The sequence below is a fragment of the Microtus oregoni genome, unplaced genomic scaffold, assembly GCF_018167655.1.
Source record: "Microtus oregoni isolate MIOR12 unplaced genomic scaffold, Mior012 000006F_ref0000085, whole genome shotgun sequence".
In the NCBI taxonomy this organism is placed as follows: Eukaryota; Metazoa; Chordata; class Mammalia; order Rodentia; family Cricetidae; genus Microtus; species Microtus oregoni.
In genome coordinates this window covers 10,345,363-10,368,211 of record NW_024543065.1, presented here as the reverse complement: position 1 = coordinate 10,368,211, position 22,849 = coordinate 10,345,363, and the positions used below count along the sequence as shown (strand labels likewise).

The following is a 22,849-nucleotide window of genomic DNA, read 5'->3' as shown; positions in this document are numbered from 1 at the left end:
GATGAAATCACTGTGTGTAGGGCATTAAGTAAGGACCGAGGATCAACTCAAGGAATGGCGATTGTTATAATGATGTGAAAATGGTGTTAAAGGAATCGCACACCAGGAAAGTGGTGTCTGCCCACAGTGTTATAAGAATGTCATTCAGAGAAAGTCCAAAATTAACGAGACAATGTCTCATCCTGCAGGCTTCAGATGCTCTGTGTCCACTTTAAGCTTTCTACTAAGCTTCTCCTTTGCTATATACTGTCCCTTATGCAGAGGCAGATTAACACAAAACTGCAGTTATTTCAACCCATCTCTCCTAGTGACTGAACTTGCCAGAAGAGTAATAATTGCATAAGGCAGAGTGGGTTCTTCTACAGGATTCAGAATGGAGGGGACAGTTTTCCGTGGGAGTGAGGGAAATCATGGCCCAGGTGGGTTTTCTTGGGGTAAACAGGAAGGTTAAGGACACAGATGCAAAGTCAGGTGTTGTAAACAGCAGCAGCAGCCAGCACCTTGAGCACCGCCTTGGAGCCAACCACAATGAAGGCACCCGCATATGCAAACTTATCCAGAGACCTCGCATTCCATTCTGAAAGGACAACTGGGAGTTTTCCCACCGGGTCAGTGGTATTCATTCTACAAACTTCTGCCACTCCCACGGCTGCACAAATGCTAAGAGGATCATTTTATCATGCACATGTCTGCACTCCTGTAAACAATGGGAATATGGACAATGACTTTCCACAGACTTTTATGAAAAGGTAGAAATCATGATCTCTTTATCAGTAAATTCAGCAAGAGCTTTGAAATATAGATTAGGACATATACAAACTAGGAACAAGATCCTAAAATGGAGCTCGGCCAATTCAAGTGTAAGATAACAAACCAACAACTATTCAGATATTGAGAAAATATTTTCTCTGTCCTTAAAATGGAAGCACACTAAACATTACACCTGTTCCAGTATGTGTCATCTTTTTCTATATCATGCTATAAAACTAAAAAAAAATTTTGATAAATTACAATTCCACCATGAGTTTTGCAAGTGTAAAAGTGGTCACATCACTTATGTAAAATAAAAAAAGAGCATACCAAAGTCAGTTTCTGTTCTGAAATAATTTAAACATATAAGACAAACTCAAAATATATCATTTATTATCTTTTCCTCCAATCAATCACTCATCATGGTCACTGCTCATTCAAGAAAGATTCAATTAACTTTCTACTCTAATGCCATTTATTAAATCAGAGATAATCTTCAAAGTAATCCACATTTCATTAAAATCTGAATAGAATTCATAATTTCAGATACTAAACTGATAGAGGATAAAGAATATTTTGTTTGTCTATAATAGAGCAATAATCATAAAGCAGTGCTCTATAATACTCTGCAAATGTGTCTTGATGAGACCAAATGGGATTTTAATTTCTTTCCCTACAATAGGATAAATATAGAAAGGTTGGCAAAGAGTGCATTGCTATAATATTGCAGTGTGAAGTATATAATCCCTTTAAGGCAGGGATTCACTCTAAAGACCCATTTTTAATTGCTAGGAATAAAACACGAGCTTTTCTGTGACTTAGCATCTGCCTTTTCAAACAAAGGATTAAATCTAGGCATCTATTCTGCCACTGTATTGATAACAGAGTCAGGAATTCAGGAGTTATGCTTCAGTGAGAGATGCTTCAGTGGTTAAGGGCACTTGCTACTCTTGTAGATGACCCAGGTTTGGTTCCCAGTACACATGCAGACGCTCACCAACATCTGGGACTATAGTTTCAGTGGATCCGATGCCTTCTTCTAGCCTCACTGAGCACCAAACACATATGTGGTGCACATATATACATGTAGGCACATGCTCATATACATAAAATAAAATTTAAATCCTTAAGGGTTGGAAAGATGGCTCAGAGGTTAAGCTTATACAAGCACTCACATCAAGTAGCCAGTAAGTTCAACTCCAAAGCACGTGACACTTTGTTCTGGACTCTGCAAGGACTTGCACTCACATACAAATACACACACACACACACTCACACACACTTAAAATAAATATTTAAACATAATTTATATTATATAATATGTATATGTTTTTATATTGAAGCATATGTATATGTACATATATATGTACTAACAGATATACATACTCACTTAATATACGAGTGTGTCTATGTGTCTGTTTCTTGGAAAGAATGTCTTCGGTAATTTTGGAAACCTCTTTACCTAATAATCAAGTTGATGCTTCATAGATTTTACTTCCTATACTACTGCATGACACAATTCAGTTGGATTTCTGATCTGAAACGATTCACTTTCCTTCACTTTCCAGTGACAAGTTCTTCATCTTTCTCTGAGCCTTGCTGGAGAGACAGCAACATTCTCCTCTCTACTAACAGATTTTAGAATGCAACCAGGCTTTGGCCTCTCTGCTCTTCACAATTCTGAAAAGGTTTGCTTACTGCCCAATCCCAAAGTCACTTCCACGTTCACAGGTATTTTACAGTTGGATTCTACTTTTAGGTGTCAAAAACCTTTCCTTGATGGGTTTAGTGGCACACACATTTAAGCCCAGCACTTAGGAGACAGAGGCAGGCAGAACTCTGTGAGTTTAAGGCGACCTCAATCTCCATAGTGAGTTCCAGGACAGCCAGAGCTACATAGTGAGACCTGTCTTGAAAATAAACAGAAGAACCAAAGAATAAATAAGCTAAACATATTCCTTATTAATTAGTCAGTTTGTTACCATGACTATGACTGATTTGTGGGTCAAAGGAGCATAACATTATCTTATTTCTGAAATGGTGAATTCATAAATAAGTCCTGTAAAGCTAATATCCAGATGTTGGCATGGTTTGGCTCTCTGAGATGCAAGGGGGATTTCCTGTCTTTCTTGAGCCCCCAGAGGCTACCTGAATTCCTAGGCCCAAACTTCTTTCTGCTTCAAAACACATCATCATTCCAGTTTTTGTTTCTGTCAGCAGGTTCCTTCGATGACTTTGACTCTTTATTTATCAAGAATTTATAATAACATTGAGCATACCTGAAGAATCCAAACATATTTTTTCTATCATAACATCCACAATGGTCAATGCCCACTTTGCTACAGAAGATCATATACATACAGAATTAGAATATCAATCATGAGAAACTGAATCTACATTAACCAATATGAATTAATATTAAATGTTACAGTTTTGATTGACACCTTCCAAAAGGATCAAGGGAGGGGAAATTTTTGTCATCTTTGCTCTGTCATAAGTGCCTATGCCAGTCGTAAAGTTATTTCTGTTTTATTAGTCACTTAAAGCAACTTTCCTAGAATTGAACTTAGACTCCTGCTGCTGGTATTATTTGAATGAAGTGCTCCATGTTAAAATTCTCTCCAATGAACAAATGGCACCCTTAGTTTCATGGCGATACTAGTCTCCAGATTGCTTTTTAATTATTAGAAAGAAGCGAGTGTTAGCATGGGCCACTGTGATTGTATTGGCCTGGTTGACATGGAGGTGGACACTGAAGATATATAGCAGTTGAACTAATAATTGTGGCATGTCCTGCATAATAAATGTGTTTTTGTGGAAAAGGTACAGGTAATTGATATTGGATCCCATTAAGACCAATAACCTGAGTTACCAATGGAAACCAAATAATCAGTGAACATCGGTATCAAAAGAGTAAGAAGGCATTGACTTAGGTCAGAAGTTCTGAAAAGTTAGCATAAAAACATTTTGTAAAAGAGATGAAATAGTGGACTATACCTATTTTATTGTTTCTACATTAAAGCTTACTTCTTACAAATATTATTTTTATTTTTTAATGCAAATCCCATCAGCATAAACAGATTTCAGGTGGCCAACTTGAATTCAGAGGGCAAGTGAGCCAGAAGCAATTTATGATCACTCTATGCTCAAATATTATTTCTTTTTGCTCATTAACAACATATTGAGTCTCAGCTAATGCTGTCACTGTAGTACCTCCCTTCACAATTTTAAGGTGCATTTAGTACATTTTATTGAAAACTTAAGTGAAGATATTCATTAGTGTTTTGAATAAAACACATTTGTACATAATATCATTATTGTCAACTTTAGAAATAGTTTATTATAACAGTATATCAGGGACAGGAGGACATAGCTCATCAGGTAAAAAGCATTTGTTGTGCAAACTCACAACCTGAGTTCAGTTCCAAGAAAGCCAGATACAATGGCTCACAACAGCGAATGGCAACCTTGCAATGGCAAAGCAGGAAGCAGAGACAGAAGGATTGGCCCAAAGCTTCTGTATGCTTATAGCATCATAAACAAGAGAGACCTTGCCTCAAAAAAGGTAGTAGAGTTGTCCTCTGATCTCCACACATGTGCTGTGGTGCATGTGAGCCTGCACACACGCACGCACGCGCGCACACACACACACATACACACACACGACACAAACTAGAAATCCCTAAATTTTCTGCAAAATAATCTAGGTATATCTTTGGATTATATATACTTCATAAATAACTTCTGAACTCAAAAATTCCGCGATTGTATTTTCTCATAATAAACGATTCTTTTTCTCCATGGAACACCCCACCTCCTGGTACCCATTCTTTCTGTGATGCCTAGGGTTAACTGTCATTTTGATGGGATCTAGATTTACCCAGGAGATAAACCTCTGGGCACACACCTGTGTGGGATTGGAATTAAAGTTAGCTTCTGACAGTATCTGTGAGGTGTTGTTTTTGGTTAATTAATGTGGGAAACCCGATTTTAACTGTGGACAAGGCCACTCATGGGATCCTGCCTTATATAAGATGCAGAATATGAGCTGAGCCCAGGAATCCACTGTGCTCTGCTTCTGGACTGTGGAAGCAATATGTGGAAGCTGCTTCCAGCATTTGCTAGCTGTTCTCTACTATGATGACCATAGTACCCTTGAACCGTGAGCTGAAAGAAGCCCTTTCTCCCAGGCGCTGTTTTTGTCAAAGTGTGGCTATCACAGCATCAGGAACAAGAAACTAAGATCCATCTTCTTTCATTCCTTCCATCTTTCCTTCTTTATATTCTTCCTACCCCAGTCCCTTGTGCATGTTGAGTAAATACGCAACCACCAAGCTATATTTAAGTCTTCAAGTCCTACATCTTCAGTTTCCATCTTTTCCAGACGGTATTCCAGGAAAATACCGCATGAATATCAAAGACAATCCCTCTATGATATTATATGACCAAATTAAATAGGAAATTCATTCACTCAATTGCAGCAGTCAAAATTCTGCCTACCTTAATTTTTCTACTTTTATATACCAAATTAAATCTAATCAAGAAGTCCTATTAGCTTTATTTCTTGTTTCCACTGCCATTGATTTAGTCCTGCTACCAACATGCCTAGCATTTAAAGATGGGAATATCACTCCTAACATGTACCCTCTTAACAGAAGCTGACATTGTCATCCATTCTCTGGATCATCCAGAGTAATCCTTAAAAGGAGGAAGAAAATCCTAGTTCCCCACTTAAATTCTTCAGTGGCTTTCCATTACATCTAGATCAGCACACACACTCAGCATGGCTTACAAGCCACCATAAGCTCCATTGTTCCCTGGATATTCATTTGGTCCTAGGCCCTTGTTTGCTGTCCCTTCTCTTTGGTAAGCTTTTCAGGCAATTTATACAACAGGCTCTCTATACTTTTCTCATTTAAGTCTTAGCTCAAATATCACTTGAGAGCATTTATTTGAAATCCTATAAGAATTAGCTTCACTTAGAGAAGTCACTTGAAATCACATTGGACAACTGTGTTTTCTTCTTTGAATGTGTAATGAATTTAAAATGAGTTTGATTATTTCACTTGTAGGTATACACTGTCTGTCTGTTGTGATTTGAGTGAGAACTATCCTCTACAGGCTCATGTATCTGAATAATTGTTGGTGAATTATTATTATTATTATTATTTTTTTTTTTTTGGTTTTTCGAGACAGGGTTTCTCTGTGGTTTTGGAGCCTGTCCTGGAACTAGCTCTTTTTTTTTTTTGTTGTTGTTGTTGTTGGTGGTGAATTATTTAGGGCAGTTATAGACCTTTAAGATGTGGAACCTTGCTGGAGGAAGTAGTCACTGGGGGGTGGGTATTAAGGGTTTTTACATCCTCTCTGCTTCTTCTGTTGAGATGTGATCTCTGAGCACCTTGCTTCCATGCCTCATGTCCCATTAGGACACCCTGCACGTATATGACAAAACAAAAACCAAAACCCACAAACCCTCATCCTTAAGTGGACCGAGCTATGGTATTTTATTCCAGCAGCAGAAATATAACTCATACAGTCTCTCCACAAAAATAAGAGCTCTTTTAAGGAACCCATGCCAATTCTGTGGCTTAGAATGATTCTGACATCTAAATGGTATGTGACTCATCTGTTTATGTTTTATGGTTTCATTGAATAAATGAATGAACTGATTGGGAGAATTCCTCATGGGACTTGTTAGCTACAACGTTGCGGTTGGATCTTCTGACAGTTAAGTGACTAAACGTTCTGCTGACCTATAAAGCTGGCAGTCAGAACTCATCACTTTCCTGACATTTTCCCTAAGAAAGAATTCCTCCTTTTCAAGTCTTTAATATGTTAGGTGGATATCTATCCAACCCTGGACATATTTACACAACATGCAAGAAGGATATGCATATAACAATGCACATACTTACACACCATGCAAGGAGGATATGCACACAACACTGCTCATATTTACCCAACATGCTAGCAGGATACATAGATAACAGTGTACATACACAACATGTTTGGAGGATATGCAAGCGACACTGTACATCTTGACCCAACAAGTTAGGAGGACACATATATAATAGTGTACTCACACAACATATTAGGAGGATATGTATACAATGCTGCACATATTTATACAACACATTAGAAGAACACATATACAACACTGCATGTATTTACATAACCTGAGTATTTTTAGTATATTTATTTCTAGACTTTAATTTTTCTCGTGTCTTTTGATGTTACAAATGAGACTGCTAGTGTCTCAAAGTCGTCTCTCGTGGCCTGTTTTCCCATCATTTCCCATGATGACAAAATTCTAGGATGGAAAATTCATAACCTGTTCTCCTCATGATTCAAAAACATTATAATTAAAAAGAAATGTCATCAGAGAAGCTTCCTTCTGCAGCAGATGAGAGCAAATATGGCAACCCAATCAGACATTACACAGAGAATGAGAGACCTTGCAACAGAGCCCTCAACACCCTTCTGCTTAGGGGTCAAGGAACCCAACAGCAGAAGAGGCAGAAAGTGTTCAAGAGCCAATGGAATGGAGGACAAAAAGAAAACAAAACGGGCCCTCTAAATCAACAGGATCGATGGGACTGCACCAGATGGGGTCCTAGAGCTAAGGGAGTGGGTACACATCCCTTTCCTAACCCAGAAGCTATCTCCAGTTAATATAAATTGTTTTTTTTATTCTATCTTATTTTTTATTTTTATTTTACAACTATATAGATACATATTCTCTTTCTTTACCCTACACGTCCTTTGTGTATAAATTACAGTTTCCAGTTTAGTGTTTTCTGGGATCCCTGTGTGTACCAAAGACTGCGTATCCATCTATATATGTTTCTTATGCCATTTCTTGGGCTCTTTACCTTCTGGTTGTTTGTTTTGGCCTATTCTTCTGTGTAAGTTTTTGCTTTATCCATTGAATTTTATTTATTATTATTCCTTAGAAGTCTGTTTGTTTTCTAGTGAGAGACAAAAAGGAGTGGATCTGGACAGGAGGGGAAGTAGGGAGGAATTGGGAGGAGTAGAGGGAGGGAAATTGAAAGGAATATATATATATATATATACATATATATATGTATATATATATGTGTGTGTGTATTAAATATTTATAGTATATAAAATATTTATTTATGTATACAATGTTCTGTCTGTGTGTATGCTTGCAGGCCAGAAGAGGGCACCAGACCTCATTACAGATGATTGTGAGCCACCATGTGGTTGCTGGGAATTGAACTCAGGACCTTTGGAAGAGCAGACAATGCTCTTAACCGCTGAGCCATCTCTCCAGCCCCAAAAGGAGTATATATTATGTGAGGAAAAAAAGCTATTTTAAATAAAATAAAATTTGAAAAATTATGCCCAATTTAAAAAAGAAAATGCTCGAGCAATACATTTTTTCCATTTTGTTTTTTTATTCTTTTTAATTGAAAGAATTACATTAAAACATTAATTTTTAATTTTTTAAGCCAGAAAGTGTAGGTTGGACGAACTCCTAAAAAAAGTAGAATTTCTGTTTCTAATTTTTCCCTATCTCTTATATACTTAGAGAAAAGTGAACACTTGACATTGTTTTTCATAGTCACTAACTGAAAAGTCTAGCTGAAATATACCTGATGCATCTTCAGAGCATTGAAAAGAATAATCCTAAGGAGCACCAGAAATATTTGTAAGATAGACAGTAAAATGGAATAGCTTACTCCATTCAGTCACTCATATATTTTAAAAAGATGGGCAGATTTATATTACACATCATGTGTAGATTTCAATATAATCAGAGTGTCACCTTCCACCCATGTAAACCATACACACCATCCAGATAGGTCACTGTGGTGGGATTTTCTTAATAATAAATTTTGAGACTACTTAGCCTTTGAATCCATTGTGGAAATAGTGCGTGTTTCTACTCTAGTTTTTCAGCAACAAATTGTTGCAATACGGAGCGGCGGGCTCTGTCCCGCCACCCGGCTAGCTTTACCCGAAATAATTACACGGAAACTGTATTCTTTTAAACACTGCCTGACCCATTAGTTTCAGTTTCTTATTGGCTAGCTTTTACATATTGATCTAACCCATTTCTATTAATCTGTGTAGCCCAAGAGATGGCTTACCAGGAATGATCTTAACCTGCGTCTGTCTGGAGTGGGAGAATCATGGCGACTCCCTGACTCAGCTTCTTTCTCCCAGCATTCCATTCTGTTTACTCCGCCTACCTAAGGGTTGGCCTATCAAATGGGTCTAGGCAGTTTCTTTATTAATAAGAAATCACTCCCACATCATTTCCCCTTTTTCTGTTTAAACAAAAAAGAAAGGCTTTAACTTTAACATAGTAAAATTACATATAGCAAAACAGTCATCAAGCAAGAATTAAAGTTACAATATTTATATCTATTTTATCTTTTATCATAACTAAGGAAAACTATAACTATCTATTCATTCTTCAACTCCATCAAAGACTCCAGAAGGATATAATACTACCTAAGTAAACAAGAAATAAGAAAACTCTAGAAATGACAGAGACATCTCGCTGCCTGGACAGTCACCCAAAGTTCCTCTGTACCGTTGGGGCATCCATCTTCAGCCTTCAGGCCCAAAGTATCCAGCAGACATTTCCATGAAGCAGGAAATTCCAAAGACAGTTCAGTCACTATCTGCTGTGTCCTGCAGAATGTCTCGCAGACTCTTTCATGAGTCATGAACCCCGAAAGACCATCTCACCTTTAGGCAAGTTCAGCAGTCCTCTCTCTGCGGGTTCTCTGTGTCCATTTTATGCAACAGTCCAGGCAAGAGAAGTTTCTTGCCCAAATGGCCTCCAACTCCATAAGGATCCTCTTCGATGCCCATCTTCCTCTCGAAGTACATTGGTGCTGCCAGGAGCAGACGTGTCTCATTGTCATGAAAAGTCCTAAGTTATTAAAATATTTTAAATGCCATATTCTGCAGCCTTTGAGAGATATGAAGAATGCCTATCTGAAGTATATCTCTATATATCTAGAAAATCTAAGTGACATGACTACAAGCTTTACTATTACTGATGATTAACCATTAACCTATATTTCTTAATTATACATTACATTTTTAAATGAACTACACAATCACAATACCTTAATCAAGATCAGAAATACATATACATATAACAAAATTGACTGTAAAATCCACACCAATGCAAATTACTCATACCTATATCATTTCCCCCTTTAAATGTAAAAGAACATTTACAAACAATATTTTGGGAACATGGGCGCAGTTTTTTCTCTCCAAACTGCTTCCTGCTGAATGGGGGCGTCGTTAATTAGGTCTTTTATGGTATAACCTGTGTGCTAGTTTCATCTCAGTTGGCAGTTGAGCGAAGCAATTTTCTGAAGATGTTCACAACAACCTTTCAGGAGGGCGTGGTCTATCATACCAAATTGTAATAGAAGAAATCCACAGGGTTTGGTCCTCTGTGAAAACAAAAGAAGACCCTTTCCAAAGTATCATATCCTTAGACCCAAATTTTGAAATCGTAATACCTTTATATCCATTATGGTTTAGCTTGGCAGCCCATGTAATGAAATGTCTGTCTGTACTTAGCTCCTTTACAGTCAAAAATTTTAAAGAAAACACAATGTACATAATCCAGACTCTCTGTGAATTTTCCATTTTTACGTGGCTTATTTTTCTTTATTTCTTTTAATCTCTTAACTATCTGTACTCTGTCTCTTTAAAGACTTTACCCTTTTTTTTAAGACATTTGCTTTATTCTCTATATTCTTATTCTTCTCTCTCTCAAGCCTATGTACATTCATCCAACGCTGTGATCCACTGAGGTCTGTTATGTCTGAATCTGTTTTATTGTGAATCTGTAATATTTTTACTATCCAGGAGCATTTCTTAAAATGTTAAGCACTTCTTAAAAACTTAAGTTGCACCATGTACAGGTAATACGGTACCACCTGTGTCCTGCCCAGTCTAAACCTTAACTGTGCTGTTATTATGGTAATTACGGTAGTTCCTGCCAACCAGCACAGTTCAGCAAGGAGCAGCCACTCCTGCCTCAGATCCATTTGGTGCCCCTGAGCTGTGCACAGTTCCAGGCACACAGCAAGTCCTCATTGGAGCCGCACTCAGTAGTTTAATTTTGAGACTGAGCATGCAGCACAGAAACTCTTTTTATCCAAGTTACAACCAAATCTGACACGCAGAGCACTGCGCAGTCTGAAAACTCTGTTGAAATACGGATCGGCGGGCTGTGTCCCGCCACCCAGCTAGCTTTACCCGAAATAATTATACAGAAACTGTATTCTTTTAAACACTGCCTGACCCATTAGTTTCAGTTTCTTATTGGCTAGCTTTTACATATTGATCTAACCCATTTCTATTAATCTGTGTAGCCCAAGAGATGGCTTACCAGGAATGATCTTAACCTGCGTCTGTCTGGAGTGGGAGAATCATGGCGACTCCCTGACTCAGCTTCTTTCTCCCAGCATTCCATTCTGTTTACTCCGCCTACCTAAGGGTTGGCCTATCAAATGGGTCTAGGCAGTTTCTTTATTAATAAGAAATCACTCCCACATCAACAAATGGTATTTTACATTTGCAAATGGGCTTTAAAATCTATTTGCTATTAACTTTTAAGAATATTTCTCTCCATTTTAAATTTAAAAAGCTTACAAAGCTATGAACTTTGGTAGAACAAATGAAAACACTGGCGCCTAACAGGTTGTTTGTGTTAACCATGACCATGCTCAGAACTTTATTAAAATTACGTGTTCCTGACTTGATGTCACTTAGAGATACTATCATTTTCCCCAGGGAATAGTCTAAACTCTAAAATTAAGTGCAATTTTTTGTGGCTTTCTTTCTCTGAATTAATGAAAAACAAAACCACCAATCAGATTAATTTTTGAAAACAGGAGCACAGACAATGCACACAAAGATGCACGTGGGAAGAGCATGAGGACCAGCAAGGACACTGCTCAGGCATGCAGCAGATGTGACAACTGATCTCTCTGGGTACCAGGTTCCTGATGGGTTGATAGTTTCTTCTCAGTTAATCTACCCCAAAGACAAAAGATAGCCAGGCTCTGGTCCAGAGTATTTTCTTTTTCATTTCTAGAAATGAATTTATTTTTATGGGTGTGGGTGCTTTATCTGCATGTATGTCCATTCAAAACATGTGTTCAGTGCTCTAAGAAACCAGAAGGAATGTGTGTGCTTCTGTATGTATCTGTGCATGTGTGTGTGTGTAACAATAATTAACAACAAAAAACAGGACGAGAATTTGAGATGTGAATGGAAGGAGCTGGAGTAACGAAAGAGAAAAGGGAAAAGGATGTAGTTATTTTAAAAATAAAATGTCAAAAAAATGGTTTTTCTCTACAATTTTCAGGGCAGATGTATTATCTATCTATCTATCTATCTATCTATCTTTCTATCTATCATCTATCTATCCTTTGTTTTTATTAGATGTACTATATACTCATAAATTGTTGTTCTTCTTGCTGCTGTTAATTTTTAATTTATTTTTGTTGAGAGAATCTCACTAAGTAGCCCTTGACTGTCTGATACAAACCAAATAGGCCAAGTTGGCCTTGAAGTTATGGTGATTTTCCTGCCTGTGCTTGCCAAGTGTTGAGATTAGAGCTACATACCGCCATACCAACCTAAGCTATTGAATATTTTTAAATATTAGTTCTGTATAATACAAACTCTTTTTTTAATTCAAGACAGGGTTCTCTGTGTAGCTGTGGTTGTCCTGGAACTTCCTTTAAAGACCAGGGTGGCCTCTAACTCAGAGCTCTGCCTGCTTCTCCCTCCCCAGTGCTGGGATTAACAGTGTGTGCTGCTACCACCACACAGCTTCTGTATTATCCAAACTTATTGCTTCTTTTTCTGAATTGGATTATCAGTTCTCTCTGAATTACTGTCTTTCTAGTTTCTCACAAATTCTTTACTGAGTTATTATGATTCAGGTTGAATTTTTAATACTAAAAGAGGAGTTTTATTGAAAGCAAGTCAAAAGATCAACTACGTCCTAGAGAATTATATTCCTAAATTTGCAGTTATGGAAACCCATAGCTTCATACAGAATAATAACAGTGTCCTTCCATTTATGTTAAGATGCTGACAGTATGCACATTACATGCTAATTCAACATTCTAAAAGAGGTTATCAACAATTTGAATCAAGTTCAAGCAAGTTATCTAAAGTGAGGAAGTTGATTGCATCCATTATTAAAAACCATAATCCACCAATCTGCAGTTTTAAAATGGCCTCTAATTATTTGAGGTCAATTTGGAAAAGTTTCCAATCAACTAGTCTAAGCTGCTAGCCCTTTCCTATTCTGACATTTAATTAGTGTTTAAATACGTTTATGGCATAAGAATGAACCTCTCTGAAGCGCCTTTCTCCTCTCCAAACCCCAGCAATTTAGGCGAAAAACAAATGGCAGCGGAGGAGTATCTAAGTGTGTGTCTGTCCATAGCTTTCAGCGATGGCTTGGCAGGTCTGAGCTATGACACCGTCCTCTGTGAATTATCTCTTTTAAGGAAGTACTGGTGACAGGTCAAGGTCATCCCGTGAAACAAGTGAACTCCAAAGAGTGAAAATGCTGGAGTTATTTCTAAGCGGTCAAGCAGAAACTCTAAAGAATATGCAGCTAGAACTAACTGGCACTCTAGTCTGGCAGCCGCTCAGCGTCTACCTATGTCTGATCAGGAAGTAGACCGCAGGGATAGACATATGGATTCCATTAAGGCTGCTGAAGAAATGAAGGCTGCACATGCAAACAGTGTTCTCTCAATATTAAAGCTGGTAGAGAGCCGGGAGAGTGTGAACAAGACCCTCTGAAGTTCAGTGTCTTTCATGTTTCATGAGCAATACATTGCGCATGGGGGGGAAAATCTACTTATGAAGGAGCCCTGTACATTCATATTCATGAGACTCAAGGAAAAGGAAACATTAGATGAAGAATATTCCTGGGATGTGGTGCTTATTGTGGGAACTGACACAGAACTTAAGGAATAGTTTAAATAAAAAGATATGAAAACTCAGCGAAAACCCTTGTTAACTTTACACTTCAATTTTGTAATTAATATTCGAGCTCTTAAATTCAGTTGCAGTTACAATTTCAACACGTCCAACTGAAGTCCAAGAGGTCCACGTCAGTAAAACGTGATACATTCTTGTGCTACTAAGTAGTGCCCATTGTGTGATGTTTAATGTAATTGTTTAATCATTTATCATAATGGCTACATATAGACAATCAAAGTAGAAAGAGATTTCCTTTAGAGTTTCTGCTTGACTACATTAAATCATTTAATTCTTGTTAGAACACTAGACTAGTACCCTCACACTGGAGATCAACAGAATTACAGTCATTAGAATCGCAGTGACCAAGTTGAAGCGTTTCAGCTAAACAGGTTTCCCAGTTATGTACACAAATAGCCATTTGAATGAAGAAATCATACATTGTCACTTATCCCAGTAAAACATTCGGTCAAAAAAACTTAATACACACCAGTTTACAAATTTTATTTCTAAGTAACTACAGACTCACACAGAATCTCAGCTTTGGATTTTTTTTTTATAAAATATAAGGTGACCTATAAATTCACATTGCAAGAAACAAACAAACAAACAAACAAAAAAAACCAGCCCCACCTGCACACGCCACTCACCACATGCAAGTCCTCTGATACTTTTCCGAATTGCAGGCAGTGCTGCAACCATTTTGATTAAATATTAAAGCAAAAACATGCACCTCAAATTTAAATTCAATTACCAATTCAACAAATGTCTGTTGTATATCATCAGACTTCCATCTTGTGCTTGTTCTTGGAATATAGTGATATATGAGACTACTGAATCACAGAACTAAACTTGACTAAACAGGTAAGTTAAAAAAATACATATGAATGCATATTGTCTAACAAAAATAAATATAAAAGGTCCCTGGAAAGTAGAATGTCTTACAGCAGAGACATCCGAACTTGTAGAGAATCATGCTCTTTTCAGCAAAGTTGACTTATATATGAAGGACATTAGGAAAGCTGGATCCCACTTTCTCGGTACTCCTAGCTGAGGATGTGGACATGAAGATGAAGGCAGGGTTTTAGTAATGGAGAACACAGGCTGTGTCCATAGGGATGCCACAGAGGATCCAACAGATTCCAATCTTTCTGGCTATCCTCTGTTGACACTATCTGAAAAATGACATGGTTTTGCTTCCCTGAGCATCAGGGGCAGCCTTCTGTGAAAGCTAGCAAGATTTCACACACACACACACACACACACACACACACACACACACACGCACACACTCCTGCCACAGATTCACCTATGGACTCAGCATTGCTTCTACACATGCTCATATAGTTCTCATTACTTTGTTACCTTAAAAAAAAATCAAGGAACTACTCATGAGCCCATATATGTATGTATGTACACATATATAAGATATATATATATAATATATGTGTGTGCGTGTGTGTGTAACACACATACAAACACACACACGCGTGCGCACACACACACATATAACAGCAAAGCCCACACATTTCAAATATGTAGTAAACAGTGAGGCCCACCTATTTCAACATAGAATTTAATTACTCTTTTACGAAAGTGTACACTTGCTTAACTAGCTAGTCTTTTACTAGTAGGCTTCTTTATATCCCTTCACAAGCACCATGGTTATATCATTTTGTCTAGTTATTAAGTCTTCAAGATCCCGTGTCTGAAAAATTTTATTTCCATTCTCAAAGATTCTAGACAAAAAGGCAACTGTATTTCCACAGTGTTAGTTTAGCTACACTCAGTCAATAAGGCAATGTTACTTTACTAAAGTGTGCTTTTTCATAGGTAGAAAAATGTCAAAATTAAGAGCAAGAAATGGATTAGATCTTGCTAGAAATATTAAATCACAAAAAACCCTTAATTTTACCCCCAATAAATTTCTATCTGCAATTTAAGTCTACTTTAGTATTTATGGTTTTTTTCCCCTCATAACTGCATATGACGATTTATGTGGTTCAAAGGCAAGGTAAAACATGTTCATTTTAGGGACTAGCCACGGCAATTTTCTCGATTTACAATGGTAACAGAAAACACAGAGGCTCTTTCAGGAGCCTCTAGGGAAGTCCATTAGTGAGGATAACACTGCACTTTATAATTGACACGAGAAGACAGTGGCTAACATGTGTAATATGTAAAGTATGCCAGGGCTCATTCAAACACGTTGTGTGCATAACAGCTCCTTTATCTGTGGTAGCTGTGTTCCAGGAACCTTGGTAAATGACTAAAGCCACAAATAATATCAAATTCTGCAGCTACTACTTCTTCCACATGTGCAAACCTATGATAAAGTATAATATCAATATGAGACGACAAATTATAAGAAGTGAATAGAACAACGACATTTGCACTTCGAAGCCACTAATTAATCAAAGTAGGGTTTCTTGAACACACACATAACAATACAGCAACAGGTGGTTAGATTACTGAGTTACTTGACAGGTGGGTAGTATAGTCACCACAAATGCTGTGAACAAAGGGGCGCTCGGGTCCTGGGACAAGTAGAGTAAGAGAGTGAAACTTTCATTATGCTACTGCCGGTGGCATACAAAATTTAACATTTATGAATTTTTTATTTCTGGAATTTTTCATTTAATATTTTCTGTCTATGGTTTGCTACAGATATCTTTAATCATGGAAGAAAAAAATCCTAGATGAGGAAGAAGTAGTCTATATGTCCCCCAAATCCTCAAAATAAGGGATAAGCACTTTGCTACGCTCCTTTGGCAAATGGAGCTTTTGTAATTTGCCTTGAAGCCATCAGACAAGATCAAGATCTAACCTCAGATAGACTAAGACCAAAGTCCTTCTCATCCTTAGTATGCCACTCTGTCAACCAGAGGTCCTGGGTGCCTCAGGATGCACAAGAACACGGGAATGACCACAAACGGAAGGAAGCCTTCTTAGTACCCTCTGGGCGGCTAGCAAATGTCACATGCTAAGATCGAATTCCGCGATCTATAACCCTCCCTGGAGCAGAAATACCAGATAATATTTGCTATCCTGCTTTTATTGGTATCCAAAGGGGACAAAGTGACCCCAAAACAATTCACGAAAGCAGTGAATGACAAGGAAATTTTGTCTTGCAATCGCTTCAGCTCTTTTCTCCTTTCATTGTTTTCCTATCTAAAGAACTTTCTAACTGGGCGGTGGGGGCACACATTTTTAATCCCAGCACTCAGGAGGCAGAGACAGGGGAATCTCTGTGAGTTCAAGGCCAGCTAGGTCTACTGAATGAGTTCCAGGATAGTTAGGGCTGTTACACTAAAAAACCCTGTCTCAGAAAGACAAACAAACAAAAAACCTTTCTAACAGCCTGCTATGGGTCCTTTTTACATTCTTTGCATCTGCTTTAAATCTAGAAAAGCAGAGGTAGCAACAGACTGCTAAATGTCTTTTGCGGCTAACTTCCAGAAGTTTCAACTCGAACTCCCGATCTACAAGCCAATTCTTAAAACAAAAACAAATAAAAACAAAAAACAAACAAAAAAAAAACCCAAGAAACAAAAAGCCCGCTAGCACACTAGATGCTTCTGCATATATTTTTCTTTTTTTTCCACTAGCATTGTTTACTTATTTTTTATTATCATGAGGAATCTTAGTATCTGAATGGAAATCAGTCGGTTTTTTTTTCCCCATCTGTGAAGTTTCTTTATTAGTCCCATGAGTCAAGGGGAAACTCTTTATTGCTTGCACAAATCAAGAGAAAAACAAATGCTAATTGAGCAGATTGATAGAGGGAGAAAAAGATGAAAGGCGAGATGCCAACATAAACAGAATATGGCTATTCATTGTTACCCCCAGTGAATCAGCTACGCTCACAAATGTGCATCAAATACTAACTATGGCAACAGAGCTCCCAGCGGAACAAACCTCTGTGGAGGCTCAGGCAGGCGTGCAGATAGCTAGTCCTTCTCCGCTAGAACAGACAAAGCAGTAGCCTCTCCCTTGTTGGACCATTCAGTTTTTAAAGGACAACACAAAGAGAGGTCTAGGAGCCTGCTCCAAATACTCATTCAAAGGTGACAATACATTCCTTCTTATCAAACCAGCTAAGTCATAGCAGCCAGGGTCAGCAGGCAGTGTTCTGCTTGCTAGCCTTCACAGAAATAATTTCCCAATGTTAGCTGAATCAAAGAGAAAAATTAAAACGCCTTCCTTCCAGTGATGAAATCGCAGGGTTGTTCTCCCCCTCCTGTGCTCCTGCGGTGTTAAACTAGCTTTGTTCCTTTTACATCAGAACCAAATGCAAATGAAGCGCTCACCTGAGTGTGTAGACTCATCAGAGCTGAACCTGTTTGATCTGTCTATCACATAGAGTGATGGAGGTTTCCAAGTAAAGTGACTTGTACTTTGAGCTGCTATGGCTGATTTTTTCCAAATGGAGTAATGGGTGGCATAAGGCCTCTCAGACCCTAAATCCAAGGCTAAGCTGCTCTAAGGTTTCTAAGCCCATCTTATCATCATGACAAGGTCCCTTTAGTTAAACGCTAGGGATGGGATGAAAAGCTCCCATTTCTCTTAAAGACACCCAAGTGTTCAGAGAACTTGGGGGCTTCACTGGGTCCCAGTACAAATACCTTGTAAAAGAAACATCACACTTTATTGGCCTAAAGCCGGGAGCAAAACTCTTTCATTTTGGAAAGGAGTAGAGAATGGAGCTAAAAATATAAACAAAATAAAAAAGCAAACTCTTACCTTTTGTAGCAATTCGTACACACTGGGTTTTAGTTTCCTGGTTGAGTGAAATCAAAAGAAAATGATCAATATATAGACAATATTTTCTGATCTGTAAATTATTATTATACTTCTTATCACGACACTCCAAGGGTTAACAATAAGATTATGACTAAAGAACTATAATAACCAGGGAATTTCTTTCTCAATATTTAGTCTTAGACAGTATTTTAAAAATTTGAAGGAGGTTTCTAGTAATTGCTAGAGATGTCTGTATCTGTTTCACTTTGTCATAAAGCAAACTGGTGTGGCAGAGACAAGTTGGATGGCCTGCTATTTGCATGTTTGTTGCTTCTTGAGCTTCCAGAAAGAGATACGGATCTGCAAAGCTAATATAAATCAGAACCGTATACAAATCTAATTTTCATCTAACAGCTCCAGACTTGGAACAAACCTGAACATGATATACTCTCCCTTGGATCTCAGCACGACTAAACAGCTAAACGGTAGTTGTTAAGAAAGATTATCAAGACATCACATAGCAGTTTAGATGTAATTTATGTGCTCTTTCTTTCCTGGAAATTTAGCTGTCAGCAACTAAATTTTTTTTCCTACCTCTTATTACCAAGATAGATAGAGAAAGTAGAAATGTAAGGGGAAGCAGCAAGAATGGTTAGTGCTGTGGGATATAAAGAAACACAAGGCCCTCAGGCTGTCTTGGGCTCTGCTCCCTTCTCAGACACCTACTTCAGTCTCGGCCATTCTCTGCTTGCCTTAGCTTTCTTTCTTCCCTTTCTTCCTTTCCCCCACCCCCTCTTTCCTTCCTGACAAGGTCTTGTGACTTAGTTCTCCTCCATGAGTTTTCCCATGTGTTCCAAACCCTACAGGACAAAGGCTTTATAGTGGTGGGTTTCTCTTGTCATAGCCACTGGGGCTAGCTGTTGCTTAGGTCCCACTGGACAACATAGTTTAGGAAGAGATCTGGGTATATCATAGTTGGACAGGGCTCAGCACACCTATCCCTTCCTTCTGCCTCAGGGTATGGACAGACTGTTGTCCCTGGAATCCTAATAAATTGCTTTTGCGCAAACCTGGATCTACCTAATGTTATTCTCTCTGTTCTGTTTGTTTACTTGTGTTAGCCAGGGTTCACATACTAGGAACATGAGCTTTTATGAAAGAGAGGTTATCTTTAAGAGGTATTTATAACTCTATCTTCAATGGCTTTATTCTTTGATAAATAATAGACCAAATTTATATAATTCCTTCTCGAGCATTTACTTTGAAAGTCTGGAAAATATAGAATTAGGAGAAGAAATGTGTTCTTCTGTTTCTTCTCTGTGGCTGACCTTCAGATTTGGCTGCAGGAGAATTTCATGAGCCAATGTAGACCCCAAGGGATGTTGATCTCCTAAAAGCAGTCATTGTTGAGTCTCTGCAGGCATTACCAGCCTCTGCTGGTGTGAGGCTCATCAATGTCAAAACTCTTTGTGAATGATATGATTGCCAGTACTCACATTCCATAGCTCTCAACCTTCCCAGTGCTGTGACCCTTTAATACAGCTTCTTATGTTTTTTGTGACCCCCAACCATAAAATTATTTTCATTGCTACTTCATAACTGTAATTTTGCTACTGCTATGAGTTATATTGTAAATATCTGTGGTTTCTGATGGTCTTAGGTTACTCCTGTGAAAGGGTCATTTGATTGCCAAAGGGATCGTGACCCACAGGTTGAAAACCACTGTTAAATTTGATCAAATAGTAGTGTAGTTAAAGAATGTCAGAGAAAATTCCCTGTAAGTACACACATTCATAGGCACTCCTGCCACACAACAGAGGGATTAACAGGAGTTGACTTAAAAACTATTACCTCTTTGAAGTTGAAAACTCAAACCTGGAACTGCCTCCTACCTGTGTGCTATTTGTGTTTAGGAGTGGGTTATCAACTTTTCTCATGTCTCTGTTTTGAAAAACTTAATTAGACAAGAACTTTTGAAAATGTGTGTAGTATGTGTATGTTCCGAGGGTTCGTTAATCTTGAATGTCATTTTGATGGGATTTATCACCATGGAAACAAACCTTTGGGCATGTCTGTGAGGTATTATCTATAAATTAATTGAAGCAGAAAGACCTACCCTAAATATAGATCGCATTATTTTGATGGGCTGAGGGTCTCACGCTAGAGAGAGAGGTTGGGAAGAACACCAGGATATTTTGTTCCCTGCTCCCTGAATAAGGACCCATGTGACCAGTCGCTTCCTGCTCTTGCCACCATGCCTTGCACTCCATGGACTTAACTCTCACTGTGAACTGAAATAAACCCTTTATCACTTCAATTGCTTCTTGCTAGGCATTTTTGCCAGAGCCAGTAAAATAACTAATACAACTTGGTGTGGACCCTAAAGAATCGAGTTATATAGGGGGAAAATGAGCAGGGAAAAACATCTTCAACTATGGACAGCCTCTGCATGGAGACTACCTATTTAAAGGGTCTCTGGCATTTTTTGTTGTTCTATACTGTACAATGGCCACACTGGTAGGCAGAAAAATACAGCTTGCATGTCAAATCAATATTCATATTGTCATGGCCCCTCTAGAAATACAAATTGGTTGTTTCCCAATTAAACTCTTTTAAGAGCTAATATGACTCATACAACTGCTTGTCACATACTTCATATCGGCTCCCAGATGCCACCAATTATACAAAACCAAACCACTTCTCATGCAGCTACAAGTCCATCAAAATGCCAGTGTTCATCTGGATAGGAAATTGTTAAAAGTTTCTCTTCTCAACATGCTTTTCTATCCTGCCTGCCTTTGTCCAAACTAGAAATAAATAAATAAAAACAACATTAAGTCGCTGGGAAGAAAAGTCTTTCAAAGGTAAACAGCGTGAGAGCAAAAGGCTAGGTTGTTTTTCTCCACGTGCCCTGCTGTGATTTCCGCTTCAATATTCATTTGGGATCAGCAGCAGTGCTCCACAACAACTGTGTCCAAAATAAGAAAAGGAGGGGCAGTCGGGGCCAGGGCCAGCCAACTTCTGTAATGGCTCAGCACCCAGCCTTCGGCAGGCAGTCTTCTGTTTAGGGTCTGTCAGCTGGACCACGGGCGTCCCATTACTTTGTAATCAGAGGATTGTTACTTGTTATTTACTATTTGGCTTGTACCCCCTGAAAAGCTTATAAAGGTTTATTAGCCCGCTGCGGAACGCATATTCTGTTTATCCTGAAGTAAATTTAATCTTTTGAAGCGGCCACTACTGAGCTAGTGAGGCAGAACAATGGCGGGAATTTACTGGGGGTGAAGTCCCCGTGGCAGCACACCCACCTTTTCAAATCACTTCCCTCACAGTTGCACTGTGGGCATTCCTGAAGACCGAGCAAGTTGCAGTAGTTACTAGGAAACAGAGATCCTGTGAAATGCTGCTGGCTTGCAGCCTGGGGCCTTCAGTCAACGTGCACGTGGCTGGCAAAGGGAGAGACACTATACACCGATTTTTCCCCTAATCTAATCTCTCTCTCTCTCTCTCTCTCTCTCTCTCTCTCCTTCCCTCCCTCCCTCCCTCCCTCTCTCTTCAATTTTCCTTAGCAAACGCTACCGAGTGTTTATAAAATATAGCCATAGCTTTACGAACGACAGAGGGAAAATCAAATCTCAACAGCATCTCACCTTCTCCACACTGCTCATGGCTTGGAAGTAGATGTTGTATCCTTTGCGAGGAGCCAGTGGAGGGTTCCAAAAGCCTTTATAGGTCCGGTTGTCACCCACGGTGAAAGGGGCAGGCTCAGGAAGATTCCCAGGGGGGAGTTCTGCAGCAAAGTAATAGGGTGCACCCCCACTCAGGGCGTTCTGGTACGTAACGGGTACCTGGTAGCACTCCATGGCCCCGGCTTCTCGCTTGGTCCGATGCGGATGCAGTTGCTCGACGACAATTTGGTAAGCACTTTGGGGAAAGGAAAGAAATGCTTGCAATTAGAAAACCATCAAGACATAGAGATTTGGGGGAAGGCACAAGGGGTTCAGCGTGGGTACGCTGTGTCTCCATGTATATGTAACCGGCATGCATCCCGTTTGCCATAAAACAGCTTCTCATGGGCTCTGCTGCCCCCAACGCTGAGTTTACCATAAAGTCGTAATCACCATAAAGCGGTTCACATTTGCAGGGACTGAAAACTAAGGCCCGCTAATGAGGACCCTGGCGTTAACCATAGTCATGTCCTATTTTTCAGTGGAAAAGTTAACCTTTTTTTTTTTTGCGAGATTACATCAGGGAAGGCCCAGCTCCAAGGCCCACCAGAATGATGGCCTCCGGGAGGCACTGGAAGCTGTTGGAGGCAGTTGTCACAGGCTTGGGGCCT

The 22,849-nt window shown here is 38.8% G+C and overlaps 1 protein-coding gene across 13 annotated transcripts in view; it reads right to left on the bottom strand.

Annotated features, from left to right (window-relative positions):
• The window catches only part of Ptprk (protein tyrosine phosphatase receptor type K), a 525,156-nt gene that overhangs the window by 77,359 nt on the left and 424,948 nt on the right, over window positions 1-22,849 (bottom strand). For all 13 annotated transcript variants that reach the window (XM_041654412.1, XM_041654413.1, XM_041654400.1 and 10 more), the window contains exons 12-13: window positions 22,161-22,434; window positions 18,511-18,547 (exon numbers count right to left, since the gene is read on the bottom strand). In XM_041654412.1, the coding sequence (XP_041510346.1) occupies window positions 18,511-18,547; window positions 22,161-22,434 (311 nt within the window). The remainder of the gene's footprint in view (window positions 1-18,510; window positions 18,548-22,160; window positions 22,435-22,849) is intronic.